The sequence below is a fragment of the Artemia sp. Qi Xiang Cuo genome, chromosome 13 (genome assembly GCF_049724085.1).
Source record: "Artemia sp. Qi Xiang Cuo chromosome 13, ASM4972408v1, whole genome shotgun sequence".
In the NCBI taxonomy this organism is placed as follows: domain Eukaryota; kingdom Metazoa; phylum Arthropoda; class Branchiopoda; order Anostraca; family Artemiidae; genus Artemia; species Artemia sp. Qi Xiang Cuo.
The window spans coordinates 30944541-30960449 of NC_142806.1; the positions used below are offsets into that span (position 1 = coordinate 30944541).

The 15909-nt window shown below is 34.7% G+C and overlaps 1 protein-coding gene across 3 annotated transcripts in view; it reads left to right on the plus strand.

Moving 5' to 3' along the window:
• Tsp26A (Tetraspanin 26A) overlaps positions 1–15909 on the plus strand; it is a 45683-nt gene extending 29774 nt beyond the window's left edge. For all 3 annotated transcript variants that reach the window (XM_089098587.1, XM_089098589.1, XM_089098590.1), the window contains one exon: positions 11410–15909. In XM_089098587.1, coding sequence (XP_088954713.1) covers positions 11410–11481 — 72 coding nt within the window. In that variant the 3' untranslated portion in view covers positions 11482–15909. The remainder of the gene's footprint in view (positions 1–11409) is intronic.

Here is a 15909-nt window from a genome sequence, read left to right on the forward strand (position 1 = left end):
ATACCACTTTTGGCACTCGTTTTAATTCAGTGACGTAGCCAGAACGGAGCAGTCTAAAGGTTTTGACCCCCCCCCACTCCCCCTAATAATTCTTACTAATCTTCGCCAAATTGTTTCAAGGGACGTGCACAAAGGATGACCACAGTATTCACTTTTTACCTTGTAAAGGCGAGAAATGAACCGATTTTCCCTTAGTCGAGCACTACCCGTCTAAAAAAAAAAAAAAAAAGAAAAAAGAGAACTGTCTCTGGACCGCAACTCTGGCCACACTTCTGTTTTCAATATTTATTACTAATAGCATGTTTAGTGCCAACTCATCATTCCAAAGTTGGAATGATAATGACGTTAGAGGCTTTTATAGAACGATCCTGGTAAGTGCTTGTATTGTTAAGAAACTGTACCCAAAAAACTAGGACGAGCCAAGATAAATAGTGTCATAATTGAAACAGAATCCATCCTAGCCGAATGGTTAACACGTTAAACCTGCAAGAGAAGGGTCGCTGGTTTGATTCTTGGTGGTGGCTATGTTTGGTTTGGGGCGAGGGTTAGTGGCATTTTCCTGTAAGACAAGCCAAAATTCGACCCAGCTTCAACTGGGCACCTAAGGGAATCTTGAAAAAAAAAACACGAAAAGCGTCAGATGATTTGCCCGCAACCATCCCGGCTGATGGCAGTGTATGAAAGGGTCGGAACCGACGCTGCACACATCTCTTAGGTCAGTATGCCAAACTTCGTTTTGTTGTTAATTGAAAGAGCTAGGTAAATTTGTTTGGTTTAAATATTAACTCGTTCCTGAAAGTTTACGAAGTTACATATACATTATTTTTACACAGCTGTAAAAAAAAATTGAAGATATTTCCGTTCAAAAAAAAAAAAAAAATCCAAGTCCCAAACGATGAAACTACAAAGATTGTTTTTCTAAAAGAAAAAAACACGAGTAGCTTGTGTAAATCATTATCATTTTTGTCTTTCAAAAATATGATAGGTGAATTTATTTTGTTATAAGTATATGTAATGTCATTTTAAGACATGAAAAAATAGTTGAAAAAATTTCAAGTATGTAATGTCATCCTAAGACATAAAAAAATAGTGGAAAAAATGACTAAGTTAAAAAAAAGTTGCAAAGGGAGTCTGGGGGGAGGGGGCATCGGGACCCTGGAGAGAAAGTGCTCTGCTATTTCTCTGTACAAATGAACACACTTTTCTCCATCAGAGGCACGCTATAGCGTTGCCTATAGGAAGGGCTATACGGCTCCAATGTTTTTTTTTTCCCAGAGGTACTTCATATGGAAGGGGTCGTCGTATAGATTTCAAAGAGGGCTCTTTCAATTGAAAATCGAGAGTTCTAGTGCCCTTTTTAAGGGTCAAAAGTGATCGGAGGGCAACAAGCCCCCCCCCCACGCGCTGTCTTCCCAAAATACATCCGATGAAAATTTTGAGATAGCCATTTTGTTAAAACTAGTTCAAAGACCATACAACAAAAACTCCAGTGTGGACACAACCCTCCAGGGCCCAGGGGCAGGCGTTGCAAGTTATGCCCTGGGGGAAAATATGATTCTTATAGAAGGGATACTTGTATAAACTTCAGAGAGGGCTCATTTGATTGGAAATTAAAAGTTCTAGTTCAATTTTTCAGAGTCAAAAGTGATCAGAGGGCAACTCCCCCCTCCCCTCTAAGCCCTTTTTCCCCAAATGCATCTGATAAAATTTTGAGATAACCATTTTGTTCAAAATACTTCAAAGATCGCATAAAAAAAACTTCGGTGTCGACGCAACGGCCAGGGCTCGGGGGCAGGCGTTGTAAGTTCTGCCCTGGTGACAAATATAGTTCTTATGAAAGGGATGCTCGTATAAACTTTAAAGAGGGCTCATTTGATTGGAAATAAAAAGTTTTAGTTCATTTTTTCGGAGTCAAAAGATATCAGAGGGCAAATAGCCTTCCCCCCCCCTCTCTCACGCTTTTTCCCCCCAAATGCATCAGATAAAATTTTTGAGATAACCGTTTTGTTAAAAATAGCTCAAAGGTCAGATAAAAAAAACTTCGGTATCAACACAACCCCCCAGTTCCCAAGGGCAGGCGTTGTAAGTTATACCCTGTGGGCATATAAGGTTTTCATGGAAGGGGTGCTTGTATAAACTTCATAGAGGGCTCATTTGATCGGAAACTGAAAGTTCTAGTTCAATTTTTAAGAATCAAAAGCTATCGGAGGGCAGCTAGCCCCCCCTCCCCGCTTTCCCTTTTTTTTCTCAAATACATCAGATAAAAATTTTGAGATAGTCATTTAATTAAAATTGGTTCAAAGATCAGATAACAAAAACACCGGTGTCGACAAAGCCCCCCAGGCCCCGGAGGAAGACGTTGTAAATTATGTCCTGGGGGCATATATGGTTCTTATGGAAGGGATGCTCGTATAAACTTCTAACATGGATCATTTGATTGGAAATTAAAAGTTGTAGTTCACTTTCAAGAGTCAAAAGTGATGGGAGGGCAGCTAGGCCCCCCCCCCCTCACACGCTCTTTTTTTGTTTGTAAAGTAAAATTTCTAGTTCACTTTTTAAGAGTAAAAAGAGATCAGAGGGCATCTAGCCCTCCCCCCCCCATCCACGCTCTTTGTTCTCAAATGCATGAGATAAAAATTTTGAAATAGCAATTTTGTTTAAAATAGTTAAAAGCTTAGATAACAAAAACTCTGAAGTCAACACGGCTTCCCAAGGAGCGTGGGCAGGCGTTTGTTTGGGAAGTGAAAATTCATCATATACATCAGATAGAAATTTGATATAGCCATTTTGTTAGAAATAGTTAAAAGGTTAGATAACAAAAACTTTTGTGTCGACACTACCCCCCGGAGCCCAGTAGCAGTCATTGTAAGTTATGCCTAGTTTGATTCGTAAAATCTAGTTCAATTTTTACGAATCAAAAGAAATAGGAGGGCAAATAGCCCCCACCCCACGACCATTTTTCTCAAGTGCATTCCATAAAAATTTTGAGATAGCCATTTTGTTAAAAATAGTTCAAAGGTCAGAAAAGAGAAAACTCTGGTATCAATACAACCTCCTAGGGCCTGAGTGCAGGCGTTGTAAGTTTTACCCTGGGGGTATATATGGTTCTTATGGAAGGGACTTGACTTGACTTTATTTAACAAAAACATATACATAAATTTTGTACAAAGGAGAAGAGAGGAATCTCGTAATGTCTCCTTTATCAAACAATAGGGGAAAAAAAAAATTACACTTCTTGCTATCATAACATCAGAAATAAAAGAAAATTTGATAAGAACAAAACATGATTTAAATTAAATTTAAAGAAGAATTGAGAAAAAAAAAAAAAAAAAAAAAAAAAAAAACATACATAACTTAACTTAACTATCGACTCACGGAGATAGGGATGGGATTTACTTAACAATTTATAAATAAATCAATAATACAATCAATCCCCGCTACTGTAGGCTGAAAGGACAATCTTTTTCAATTTCTTTTTATATATGTATAGTGATGGTGATTCACTTACTAATTCAAATAACTTATATTTATTCGCAATATGAGGAAGTTGATATCTTAAACTTAGTCTGGATCTCTCAATTTTAACAAACGGGAAAAGAAACTTAATCCTAGGTCTTGATAAAAGGCTATGTTTATTTTCAACCAAAAGTTTCTTACTATTGAAAAAATTATCTTTATGTTGAATTTTCATAAACCCAATGCCCAAATTAAGGTAAAAAATTTGTTTTAAATCAAAAATATCCAAAAATAGAAAAGATTTTTTAATTGCAGATAATTCTCCTGTCTTCCTAGGGTGTGCTAAAAAATGCTCCAGAATTCTTATTGATTTATTTTGAACAATTTAGAGTCCTCGTAAATATGAAGGGAAAGTCAGCATCCAAAAAGTCGGACAATACTGGAAATAACAATCAATTAATGAGAAATATAAATTTCTAATAATTTGGTATGGAAAAAGAAACTTTAATCAATGTAAAAAACCGAGATTCCTGAACGCTCTTGCTTTAAGTTTACTAATATGCGTTTTAAACGACAGAGTTTAATCAACATAAATACCTAAATATCTAAATACATCCACTCTTTTTATGGAGGAAGCTCCAATATTAATAATTTGAAATGACACATGATTTACTGGCCTCGAACTTCTCCCATAAACCATAAATTCCGACTTCTTTAAATTAGGTATTAATCAGTTAGCATGAAACCAAGATTATACATTCAAAGCAACAGTCTCCAAGGACAATCATAGGTCCTCCTCGTTGCCCGCCCTCAAACTAATTGCTGTATCATCCGCAAACAATATTGGTAACTCATCACCTGAGGGCATGCAATTTGGAAGATCATTTACATAAATCAAAAAAAGTATCGGCCCCAATACAGATCCCTGCGGTACCCCTATATTTTCTAAAGGGAAAATATGAGATGATTCTTCACAAACTTGGACTTTAAAACTTCTTTCAGATAAATACGATCTCATTAAATCCAGAGCTATTCCACGGATTTCTATATTTTCCAGTTTATCAAAAAGAATTGCATGATCTATTGTATCAAAAGCTTTTTTTATGTCAAAAAATATAGTTGCCGCCAAATAACTATCATCCATAGCCTCTGATAAGAAATGTTGTAAAGCAGCTACTGCTTGCTCTGTTGATCTACCATTCAAAAAACCAAACTGATTAGGAGAAAAAAACTTATTCTTTACCAGAAATGAAATAAATCTACTATTTATTATCTTTTCAAAAACTTTAGAAACGGGTGATAAAATAGTAATAGGCCTATAATTGTTTGGTTTATCTTTATCAGCTTTTTTAAACAAAGGTAAAATTTTAGCTAATTTAAGACAAACTGGGAAAAATCCATTTTTTATACAAGAATTAAAAATATATAAAAGCGGCTGAAAAAGTACACCAGCTAATTCTTTAAACAGAGAAGTCGATATACCATCACATCCTGCCCAAAATCCATTTTGAAAAATCCATTTTTCAAACTAGTAACGGCTTTTTGGTATTCCGAGAACCGGATAGGGTACATAAATATAGTCTTATCTACTTTATTTGGTAAATATTTTCTATGATTATGTGTTCCAGCAGAGCATTTGATCCACCAGACCATGTCCAACTTTTCTAAAATGGTCAGCAAATGCTTCCGCCATCCCTCTCTCATCAGTTATCTCGACTCCTTCATGGCTTGTAATGTGAGATGGAATATTTCTTGTTTTAACATTATTCATTTTTTCATTTATCAATTTCCACGTTTCCCGAGGTGAATCACATTTGCGAAATTCATTTTGATAATATTTTGCTTCCGCTTCTCTGAGAACAAGAGTTAACTGATTTTTATAATTTTTAAAATTTTCATTATTCATATCATTTGGGTACTGCATCTTCGCCTTATACAATCTATTTTTTTCTTTTATACTCTTTAACAGGCTTTCAGTAACCCATGGTTTACGAGGCAAATCCTTACTCTTTCTTAATACCATAGGACATACTTAGTCGAATATTTGGTTAAATTTACTATAAAAAAAACAATTGACTGATTCGGGTCTTCAACATTTAGGACATCATTCCAATCTATATCTCCTATTTTTACTTTCATCTCATCTATCTTTTTCTGGTTAATTATCATTTTATAACTTTCATTTGGTCTCTTTTCACGTTCCACTCCTCATCCGGAGAAGTCAGAAACAACAACACAATGAACAGATGCGTCATTGAAAATAATATTGGTATCAAGGCACTTTTCAGATGTAAAAATTTTATCAATAAGAGTTGCATGGTTATTACTGATTCTTGATGGTAGTAAACAAGTAGTTGACAAACCATGCAAAACTGAAATATTCAAAAATTCTAATCCCTTATTCGATGACGAAACATTATGTCGCATTAAATCAATATTAAAATCCCCCATTACATAAAATGAATGGTGTTGCTGGATGAGAGCATCTAACAACGGCTCATATTGACTTAAACACTCTAGAACACTAGACGAAGGTGGCCGATATACTACGATTACCAAAGAAATATTTCTTCCATCATTCACTTCTACTACGCAACTCTCAAATAGCATCTCAACATTCCAAACCATAAATTCATTACGTAAAGAAGATGCAAAAACATCTCGTATAAAAATACCAACTCCTCTCTTATTCTGTTTTCGACTAACATGAAAAAACTTATAATTTTCATAATGTTGGAATGTATTATTTTTATCAAGAAATGTCTCACAAATTCCTAACACATCTGTTGATGACCCTTTAAGAAAATCATGCATAAAATTTAAGCTGCTATTTAATCCTCTACAATTCCAAAATGACAGTCGTTTAAATTGATTATTTAAAGGTGGAAGATCATGAACAAATAAATATTTATTTTTATGTGCATTATAATAATATGGCAAATCTTTATATTTTGACGAAAACCTATGAAAAAATTTATTAATATCAAGAGGATTTTTTTAAGGTTCCTCCAACCTACCAGGAGGAATTTCTACAAAACTTAACTCATCCATAATCCAAACTCAACAAAAATTTCGTATCCCATCTCTGTGAGCCTATATAAATAAAATAAAAAAATAAAGAAAAAAAATAAAAGGCAACAAAAAGTTTCGAAAATAAAAAATAAGAACAAAAAAGTAATACATAAACAATATTTGACTTCATACTCACTCGAACCATTATCCTTATCATCACCCGAAGGCGAGCGCAATTTAATCACGGATACCTGAGCTAAATCACAACTAACTACAATCATAAATCCATTCAAACATACTAAAAAACCACTTTAATCTACTTCCGATACATTTTTTATGCATTTGACTTCTACGACATTATACCATTTAAGCTTCACTTTTTGCTCATTCTCAATCAAGCATAATACAGGTGGGACGACTGGGGGGATCCAAGCACTGACTCCCTTTTCTCTCAATTCTTTCTGTTTGATTTTCAGGGAATTACGAATGACACGAACAACGTTCGCCACATCGTCTGTTGTATAGACAAAGGGAGATTCACTTCCAGTTACTCTTCTGAACGGGTTTTGACGCAATTTCTTGTTTCTCTGGAGGATACAGAATTTATCCTTATCATCCTGGAGCTGGATTTTGATGAATCGATCCGTAAACTCAAGTAGTTCAAATTGGGGTATTAATCCCAAGATGTCGGGAAAGTAAGGCGTTAACATGCTCCTTAGCTTTTGACTTAGATTCACCTTTAATTTTCCATAGAATAATATTCCTTCTTCTATCCATGTTTTCTACCACAAGGACTCTCGTAGCTAACTCACCAAAACCGGGTTCCTTTGCAATTTGTTTACGTAGTGCCAATATTTCCTGCTTAATACTGGATAACTCATTTTCGTGGGTCACTTTTGCTAATTCCAGATCTTCAACACGAGACGTTAGGGACGCTAAACCAGACTTAATGTCACTGATTTCCCTTTTTATTTCCGAAATATCACTCTTAGTTTCTTCGACGATTGCAAGGATTTTATCCAACTTTGAAACATTATCAGTCGATTCCGTGGACCCTCTAGACTCGTCCAAATCGCTTTGTCTTGATCGCTTTCCACTTTTCTTAACCATATTGCTATCCAATAATGTTTATAATTTTCAAATAGCTCGAAAAACGAACGCCCAAGATAATTCACTAGGCACTTCACTTGTCAACTTATCAAATAATTTTTTGTATTGTTCTCTATCCAATAATGTTTATAATTTTCAAATAGATCGATAAACGAACGCCCAAGATATTTCACAGCAAATTTTACACAGCGCTCGCACAGGGATGTTACTACTCCGGGTGCATTGAATGAACTGAATTGAATGAACTGGGATGTTCGAATAAACTTCAGAGAGGTTTCATTTGATTGGAAATTGAAAGTTCTAGTTCACTTTATAGGAGTCAAAAAACATCGGAGGGTAACTAGCCCCTCCACGCCCTTTTTTCCCGAAACCCATCTGATACAAATTTTGAGATAGCCATTTTTTTTTAATTAGTTCAAAGGTCCGGTTACAAAAACTCCAGTGTCAACACAACGCCCCAGGGCTCGGGGGCAGGCCTTGTAAGTTATATCCATGAGGCATATATGGTTCTTATGAAAGCGATGCTCGTATAAACTTCAGAGAGGGCTCGTTTGATTGGAAATTGAAAGTTCAAGTTCACTTTCAAGAGTCAAAAGAGATCTGAGGGCAACTAGCCTTTTTTGACCTTTTTTGACCAACTAGTCTCCTAGACCTTTTTTCCCGAAACCCATCGGATAAAAATATTGAGATAGCAATTTTTTTTTTTAAGAGTTCAAACATCAGATAACAAAATTTTTGGGTCGATACAACCCCCCAGAGCCAGGGGCTAGTGTTTTAAGTTATGCCCCAGAGGCGTATAAGTTTTTTTTTGTAAGGGGTGGTCATATAAACTTCGAAAGTGGCTCATTTGATTGGAAATTGAAAGCTCTAGTTACCTTTTTATGACTCTAAAGGTAACGGAGGGCATCTACCCCCCTGACACAAACACACTCTTTCCCCCAAATACATCAAATGAAATTTTTTATATAGCCATTTTGGTAGAAATAGTTAAAAGGTTAGATAACAGAAAATCTAGTGTCGACCCCCCCCCCCCCGAGCCCAGTAGCAGTCATTGTAAGTTATGCCCTAGGGCATATATGGTTCTTATAGAAGGAATGCTCGTATAAACTTCAGAGAGGGCTCATTTGATTGGTAATTGAAAGTTCTAGTTTATCTTTGAAGAGTCAAAAGAGATTCAAGGGCAATTTAGCCCCTCCCCCCTCACGTCCTTTTCCCCCAAACCCTTCCGATAAAAATTTTGATAGCCGCCCTTAAACTATGACCACGATCCATAGTTTCATTAAATAAAAAAATAATTTTTAGAGAAACTTCCTAGTGAAAAATATTTCTCATTTATTATTATTTAAAAAAAAGGAATTTCAAACTCGGGACGCGTAAGAATCGTCATGGCAAGATTGATAGTCACTTACCCTTGTCCAACAGTCAGCTTTAATTTTGAGGTTTCTGTTGTTAGGTCTCTAATTTCAGTTAGCAGACGATTTAAGAACAATATATTAAGTGTGCTGGGAGGGGGAGAGGAATTCTCTCCAATCCGTGATCTATTTATAATCGTTTTTCACATCTGAAATTGCTAGTTTGCCAATTTCCGAAAAACATATATTGCCGTTTTTGAGAAAAAATATACATGCACCTATGCAATTATTGCTTGTTTAAAGATAAGAGATTTATTTATATATAGTAATTTCTGTTCGTTTTAGGTTTGATTTATTATAACAGTTTTTCTGCTCGTTTTTGGTTTTGGTATCGCTCTTTACTTTTCGGTGGAATTTTTTTAAAATAATTTTTACAAAAGAAGTCATATTACTGGTGAAAGCCCTCTTTTTTTTATTACCTTTTAAGATTTTACTATGATGAAAGTTTGCTTTTCAGACAGATGCATTTTGCATAATATACTATTCATGATTTTGAATAAGTGCGAAGTTAAAGAACAATTTGAAGAAAAAAGTGCCCTTCACTTATTTAATCAAACAACCAATTTTCCCACTTTTTCTGGCAACTACAAGTAAAGCAATTAATTAGCGTCCCGTCTTTCGTCCGTGTCGCCAGAAAAACATTAATGCTTTCTCTAAGGAAATGCTCAACAGGCCATTTGTCCTTGGTACGAACAGAGATGAGTTATGTTCGGTAATAAAGGTGGCCAAAAATGATGTGTTGACCCAATAAGCTTTAAAAGATCCGTTGTTTCATTCTTTTTTCTTTTATATAAACTTTCTTTTAAAAGTTCTGACTGCTGTAGACATACCAGAGTGACGTTGCGTAATCCCAAAACAATGTTAGATCATTTCTAATTGTATATAGACCTAGTTATGAAACAATCCCTGTTTTATCCATCTAGTGCCTCCTCCATTTTTATCAGGCCCACCCTTTCCTTGTCTTGGACACCTGAAAACTACTTCTCTGTTGTTGTCCATATTGGAATATTTACATTGTCGTATCTTTTGTTAGCCCAACCTGGCGTTGAGGTCCATGAGTTTCATGAGCCTAGGTTGAAAAACTGCTGTGCAGTACAATCGGAAGCTTTTAAATTTTCTTGACGATTTTCAAGATATAACGTGTTGGTGGAATTTGTTTCATAAATTGAGTAGATTGGAGTTCTTGGGTTAAGAAGAGAAAGGTGGATTTTCAAGATATAACGTGTTGGTGGAATTTGTTTCATAAATTGAGTAGATTGGAGTTCTTGGGTTAAGAAGAGAAAGGTGGATTTTCAAGATATAACGTGTTGGTGGAATTTGTTTCATAAATTGAGTAGATTGGAGTTCTTGGGTTAAGAAGAGAAAGGTGGATTTTCAAGATATAACGTGTTGGTGGAATTTGTTTCATAAATTGAGTAGATTGGAGTTCTTGGGTTAAGAAGAGAAAGGTGGATTTTCAAGATATAACGTGTTGGTGGAATTTGTTTCATAAATTGAGTAGATTGGAGTTCTTGGGTTAAGAAGAGAAAGGTGGATCAATATGAACCTACAGAAGCCAGTTTGATCAAGTTTTTCTGATCCAATTTCATTACTGCTGTGGATTTTAGCGCACTAATAATATTGAAGAGGAAATTTCAAAATTTTTTGGACGTTTTCTTTTGTGTTTATATATGAAAATACATTTTTGCGCATTCTAGTAACGACTTAGTCAAGTCGACTCCTGAAAAAAATATCATTATATCATTGTTGTTTTATTCTTTTCTATTATTGTCGTTTTGTTCCTTAATTTAAGGGAATACCCAGTCGAGTCCACAAAGTGAAAATTAGGTCAAGTATTTTGTGATAAATCTTTTAAACAATTTTTAAGTGAACTTGGTGTGATTGGTTACGGAAAGATTAATTCATTTCCCAAAGTTAAACCAAAAGAAAACACCATCAATTTTTTATGCTTAACTATTTAATTTATAGAAAATAAAAGTTTATAGATAGTTGACTTTTTTTCCAAATTTAGCCTCAAAGCTAAGATCTTTGTTACTGATAAATTGCTTAATATTGAAGCTGGGACTCCCAGTCGGTGAAGCACTCACCCTAGGGTATGAGAAAGCAGTTGTAGATTGGGTGAAGAAATTAAAGAAAATTTTAAGAAAATTCTCGTAAAATGGTGTAAATACAAGTATACTATACAAGTATACTATAAGATTCAAAAGGTCTGTACCTAGAAAAATAGCAGCCACTGCTGCTATAAAGGATTTTCTTAAAAAAAAAATCACTGTAGCGAACAACAACTATTTAGTGTGTCGGCACAGTTTCATATTACTTATTTGCAGTAGTGTGTTTCTTTTTTACTTTCAATATCCACGTTTCCTATTATCAAGCTGAGTTTTTTTATCGCGATTCTCACCTCTACTTCTATTTGCAGATTCTTGGAATATGTTTTGCCCAAAACCTGAGAGCTGACGTATTTGCACAGAAATCAAGATGGGGGTCATGAAGGAGCGCTGCGCCAGTTTCCCTCTAAATTTTAGAGGATATGGGGACAGCTGAGCGCCTGCGCATGTAAAAGAAAATGTCTCCAGTCTTTCCTTATTATATTAAACTTCTTTAGTTCCTTTATGCAAGGTTGTCAGCCAAAAATCAAATCATATTTAGGCACATTTAAATAATAGCTCGTATGTATCTGCCTCCTGCTTTTGAATCTCATCTGGAATCTGTTCCGATGGTTAGCGCCAATCATGAATTCTCAATGCTAAACTTTTCTGTCTCGCCTTACGATATTAAGCAAGTTGGGATAATTGGTGCTTTCTTCTAGGATGATACTGCTATCCGGGCCATAAACAGTTCATTCGCATTCTATCTATATTCTTTTAAATACTATGTGATAAAATCTAGCTTTTACTCTCCGATTTCAGTGCCCTCTCCTTTCCTCGACTACTTGTTATGTAGATGGCATATTACATGTCATCAGGGAGGAATATAAGATCTTTTTATGGAGAGGAGTCTGGTTGTTTGAAAGAAAGAGTATATTTTCCTCTTTGAATGTCTCTAATTTGTAAATTTACACTAAATTGCCCTCCAATATCTATATTCAGTGCGCTAGCATCCCTTAGCTTAATAATTTTCAAAAATTGGATGCAATGAATTCTGAGTTAAATGAACTTCGCTGCAGGCTCAAAACTTTCGAAAGATACGAACGTAAGTAGAAGGGGTTTCAGGGCATGCGCCGCTAGAGGCAGTTTTAAGGGGGGCAGATAGAGGGGGCACTTGACCCGGACGCAGAAATTTTAGGGGTGCAAAATTTTGAAATAAATAATCTAATGGTTATAATCATTTTATATATATCTTTTTAATTTTATTTTTATTACATTGAAGTACATGGTGCAGTTGGCAGTAAGTAACAGCAAACTAAATCAAAAATTTTCATTTTTCCCATATCTTTATCACCATTTCTAACGAGATAATTAAACATTTTGCAGAGGTTAAAGTAAGAAAGGCCAGATTTAAATAAATGGAAAATGTTGTTGATAAATGAAAATATTGCTAATAAATGAAAATTTTGTAAAGTTTTGGCGTGGAAATTTTGGGAGACAGAGGAGGGGGGGGTACTAATCAAGATTTTGCCCCGGGCGCAAGAGAGGCCAAAACCGCCACTATGCTCCACTGAAACACTGAGAATTTCACTATTGTATCTCATATTTCCTGTGTAGTTGCTTATTTTTTGTATTATTCGAGAATGAATTTATTTGTGGTTGCGTTCTTGTCTGAACGGATGTATCAAAATATCTCAAAGATTGCGTTATTTTTGCAATTCAGTCAATTACAATTTTAGGAGCGAGTTCTGGACTTCGATGAAATGTAGAAATCCAGTTCTAGACCGTGCTTTGAATCCTTCTATACACTCTTCAGTCTAGTTCTTTAATGGTTTTGTTAGTGTTTGAAGGTACTAATAGTAATTATCCTTTAGACGCTCATCATGTTACTTTCAACTATAGATATATTTTTATTTGCTACTTGCGTTATTGTTATAAGGGTGGATTTTTGTTGCTTTGAAATGTACCGAAATTTTCATGATTCCGCCCGAGCTGACAACCCTGTTAAATGTATCGTTGAAGGAGTATCATTTCTAGTGTTTTGGTGATGGGAGTTTATAAAATTTTTCATTTCTTTACATTAGTATGACATTCCTTTTCGGGGATTTCATCAAGCGATTTGTACAACTGCATTTTTTACTTGTTTAATTTCTATGGAATTCTTTATTATATTTTTTTCTTGTTCTTATTCCTGTTTTATTAGGTATTCTTCTGAGTCTAGATATACAAAAGTGTTAAGCATAAAGTTGTTTCGTCCTAAATTGCCATGAATATTTGAAAAAAAGAAAGCAAAAAGGGGTAAAAAAGCTGGCTGATTGAGGATAACCAAGGCCCTAGGACAATTAAGGTCCCTGTATCTCCTCTTCAGTAGGTGTTTACCTTTTTTTTTTAGCTCTGAGCCGAATTATACTTATACTCGTGAAGATACTCCAGATAATTAAATTCTGCTGCAGCTCATCACTCATTCTCCGAGAGCAGTATCTTTATGTATATCCCTAACAACCCTGGTTAATACATCAAGCATTGTCATGTTCCACGAAAACCCAAATACTCTTAGGCTCGTGTAAGCTGTTACATATCATCTTTGGATTTGAAATTATAATTCTTTTCTTTTTGCTTTGAGGATTCTAAAGTGTTAATGTGAAAATAAACGTGAAATACGTGTTCATTAGAACCTTTGGCTCATGCTTAGTAAAACTGAAAATAAAAAAAGAAGATTATTTTTGAAATCTCTTTTGTTGGTCTTTTGTCGAATCCATTTTGTTGGTCTTCTGCCAATAGTATTGACTGTTGGGCCCGAATAGAAAGGAATTTTAGTAGATGATTCTTTGCTTTCCATCTTCTTGCTCTTCCTGATTTATTTCTCTCGTAATCTCGTTCGTTTTTATCAAGTTTTTATTTCAAATCTATTTTTTGAAAAAATAAGCAACTCTTTTGAAACAATCGATAATATCCTCTTTTTTTTAAATTGGCATAAAAAAATTATAATGGGCTTTTTCCAAACAGTAAAACGAGAGTGAATCCAGTGGAAATTAAGCTTCGTCTTTTGTAATTTGAAGGGGTTATGTTACCATCACTACGTTATCGGGAGATTTAGTTGTTTGTACAAAGATATGACGTTAAAAATAATTCTCATGTAGAGAGGTCGGATAGCAGCAAAATGTTACATAGCAGCTTTTTGAATTACTGCTGTCAGCCTGTTTTTCTTCGTCTGGATTTTAGAATACAAATCTGCTTTCCACTGTTTTGCGCTCAGAATTTTCCTGTACATGAATCTCTTTCAAGATTTTGATTGGAGATCCACATTCGTTGATAGACTCTGAAATCTTATAGAATAATTTACGTGAAGTTTTTTTTTTCTTTTGGGTACCCCTAAGACTTTCAGGCAACTGAAAGTCTTAGTTGCGACTTTCAGTTGTGACTTTCACTTTCAGTTAGATAATACTTTCTGGAAACTGAACATTTATGGAATGTATCTAAATTACAAATGCATTCTATTTAATATTTTGCACAAAGAAAAAACAAATATAGAACAGTGTTTGGTAGAAGCCAGAAGGTCTAAAAGTTTTGTAATCTTTACAAATATGTTAAACTGTTGAATTCCATGAAGGAGAAAAAAATTAATTTTTTATCGGTAGTTAATTACTGTAATTGATAGTTTTCTAAGGTACTTACAGCGGTTACTTCAATATTTTTACAAATTTTTTAAGTTGGAAGTGTCGTAGTTGGTTTGCAATGAAGGAACTATAATCGGATTTATTGTACATTCAAAAAAATGCATTAACGTAAATACTAATCTTTTTATTCCTAAATTTCTGTAAAATCATATTGGCTACTCTCAGCCACAACCCAGTCCCTGCACTTTTCAAGCTTTCGAAAAAAGATTTCAAAGTATTTTCTGGAACTTTTTTACAGAACTTTATGGTTGGGTTTTCCAGAGCCTGTTTTCTTTGGCTGTGTAAAGCCCGTAAAATCTTTTTTTAGACCGTACAGATGCTAGGTCATATCTCAGAAAGTATAGCAGTTAGTAGTAATCTGACTGGCACAATGGGTTTGCCTTTTCGAGATCAGGGAAGGTCTTCCTTTAACTCAAAATCGAATTTCTGTGTTATTAGTAGGTCTTGGCTGAGAACAGCCGATATATCGCTGTGTCCAAAACAAAAAGATGTACATCTACTACTTTTTTTGAAAATGACGTAAGAATGTGATAAATATTTTCTAGTTTGTGTTAATTGACTAGCCACATTTGCCAGGGTGCCAGGGTGCATCTACTTCATAGGAGGTGAGGAAGACCAGATATGATTGACACTAAAATGTTCTCAACTTCTACCTCTAAAATTAACCAACACATTTGTGTATATTATATAGAGAAATGAAGTCGCACTATTCATCCCCATATAATAATTTTTACAAATCGTACTCATTTCTTCAAAGAAGTGTTTGCGAAAGAAAACCATAATACCTTATTTTTACTCTCTTGTAAACTTATTAAAAATGTATGGTAACCGTTTTGTTTCCGACGGTAACTCTGTCTGACGGTAACTCGGTAGTGGACCTCGCAACATCGAACGCATGTGCTCCAAATATAACAGATTACAAAACAATAAAAATCTGTTTTCCCCGTAAAAACATAAGACTAACTTCTTTATGCCTAACGATACTGAATTTGAATTTGTAATGCTCAAATGATTTCAGAGCTTGTTGGGTTTTTATCTCATATTTTTGTCTTATGCATTCTTTTACAAGGTTGGTGATTTACAGTTTTTAAGTGATAAATTTCCTATATGTTGTATATTTGGTATAGATTGCATGTGAATAAAGTTATGACGATC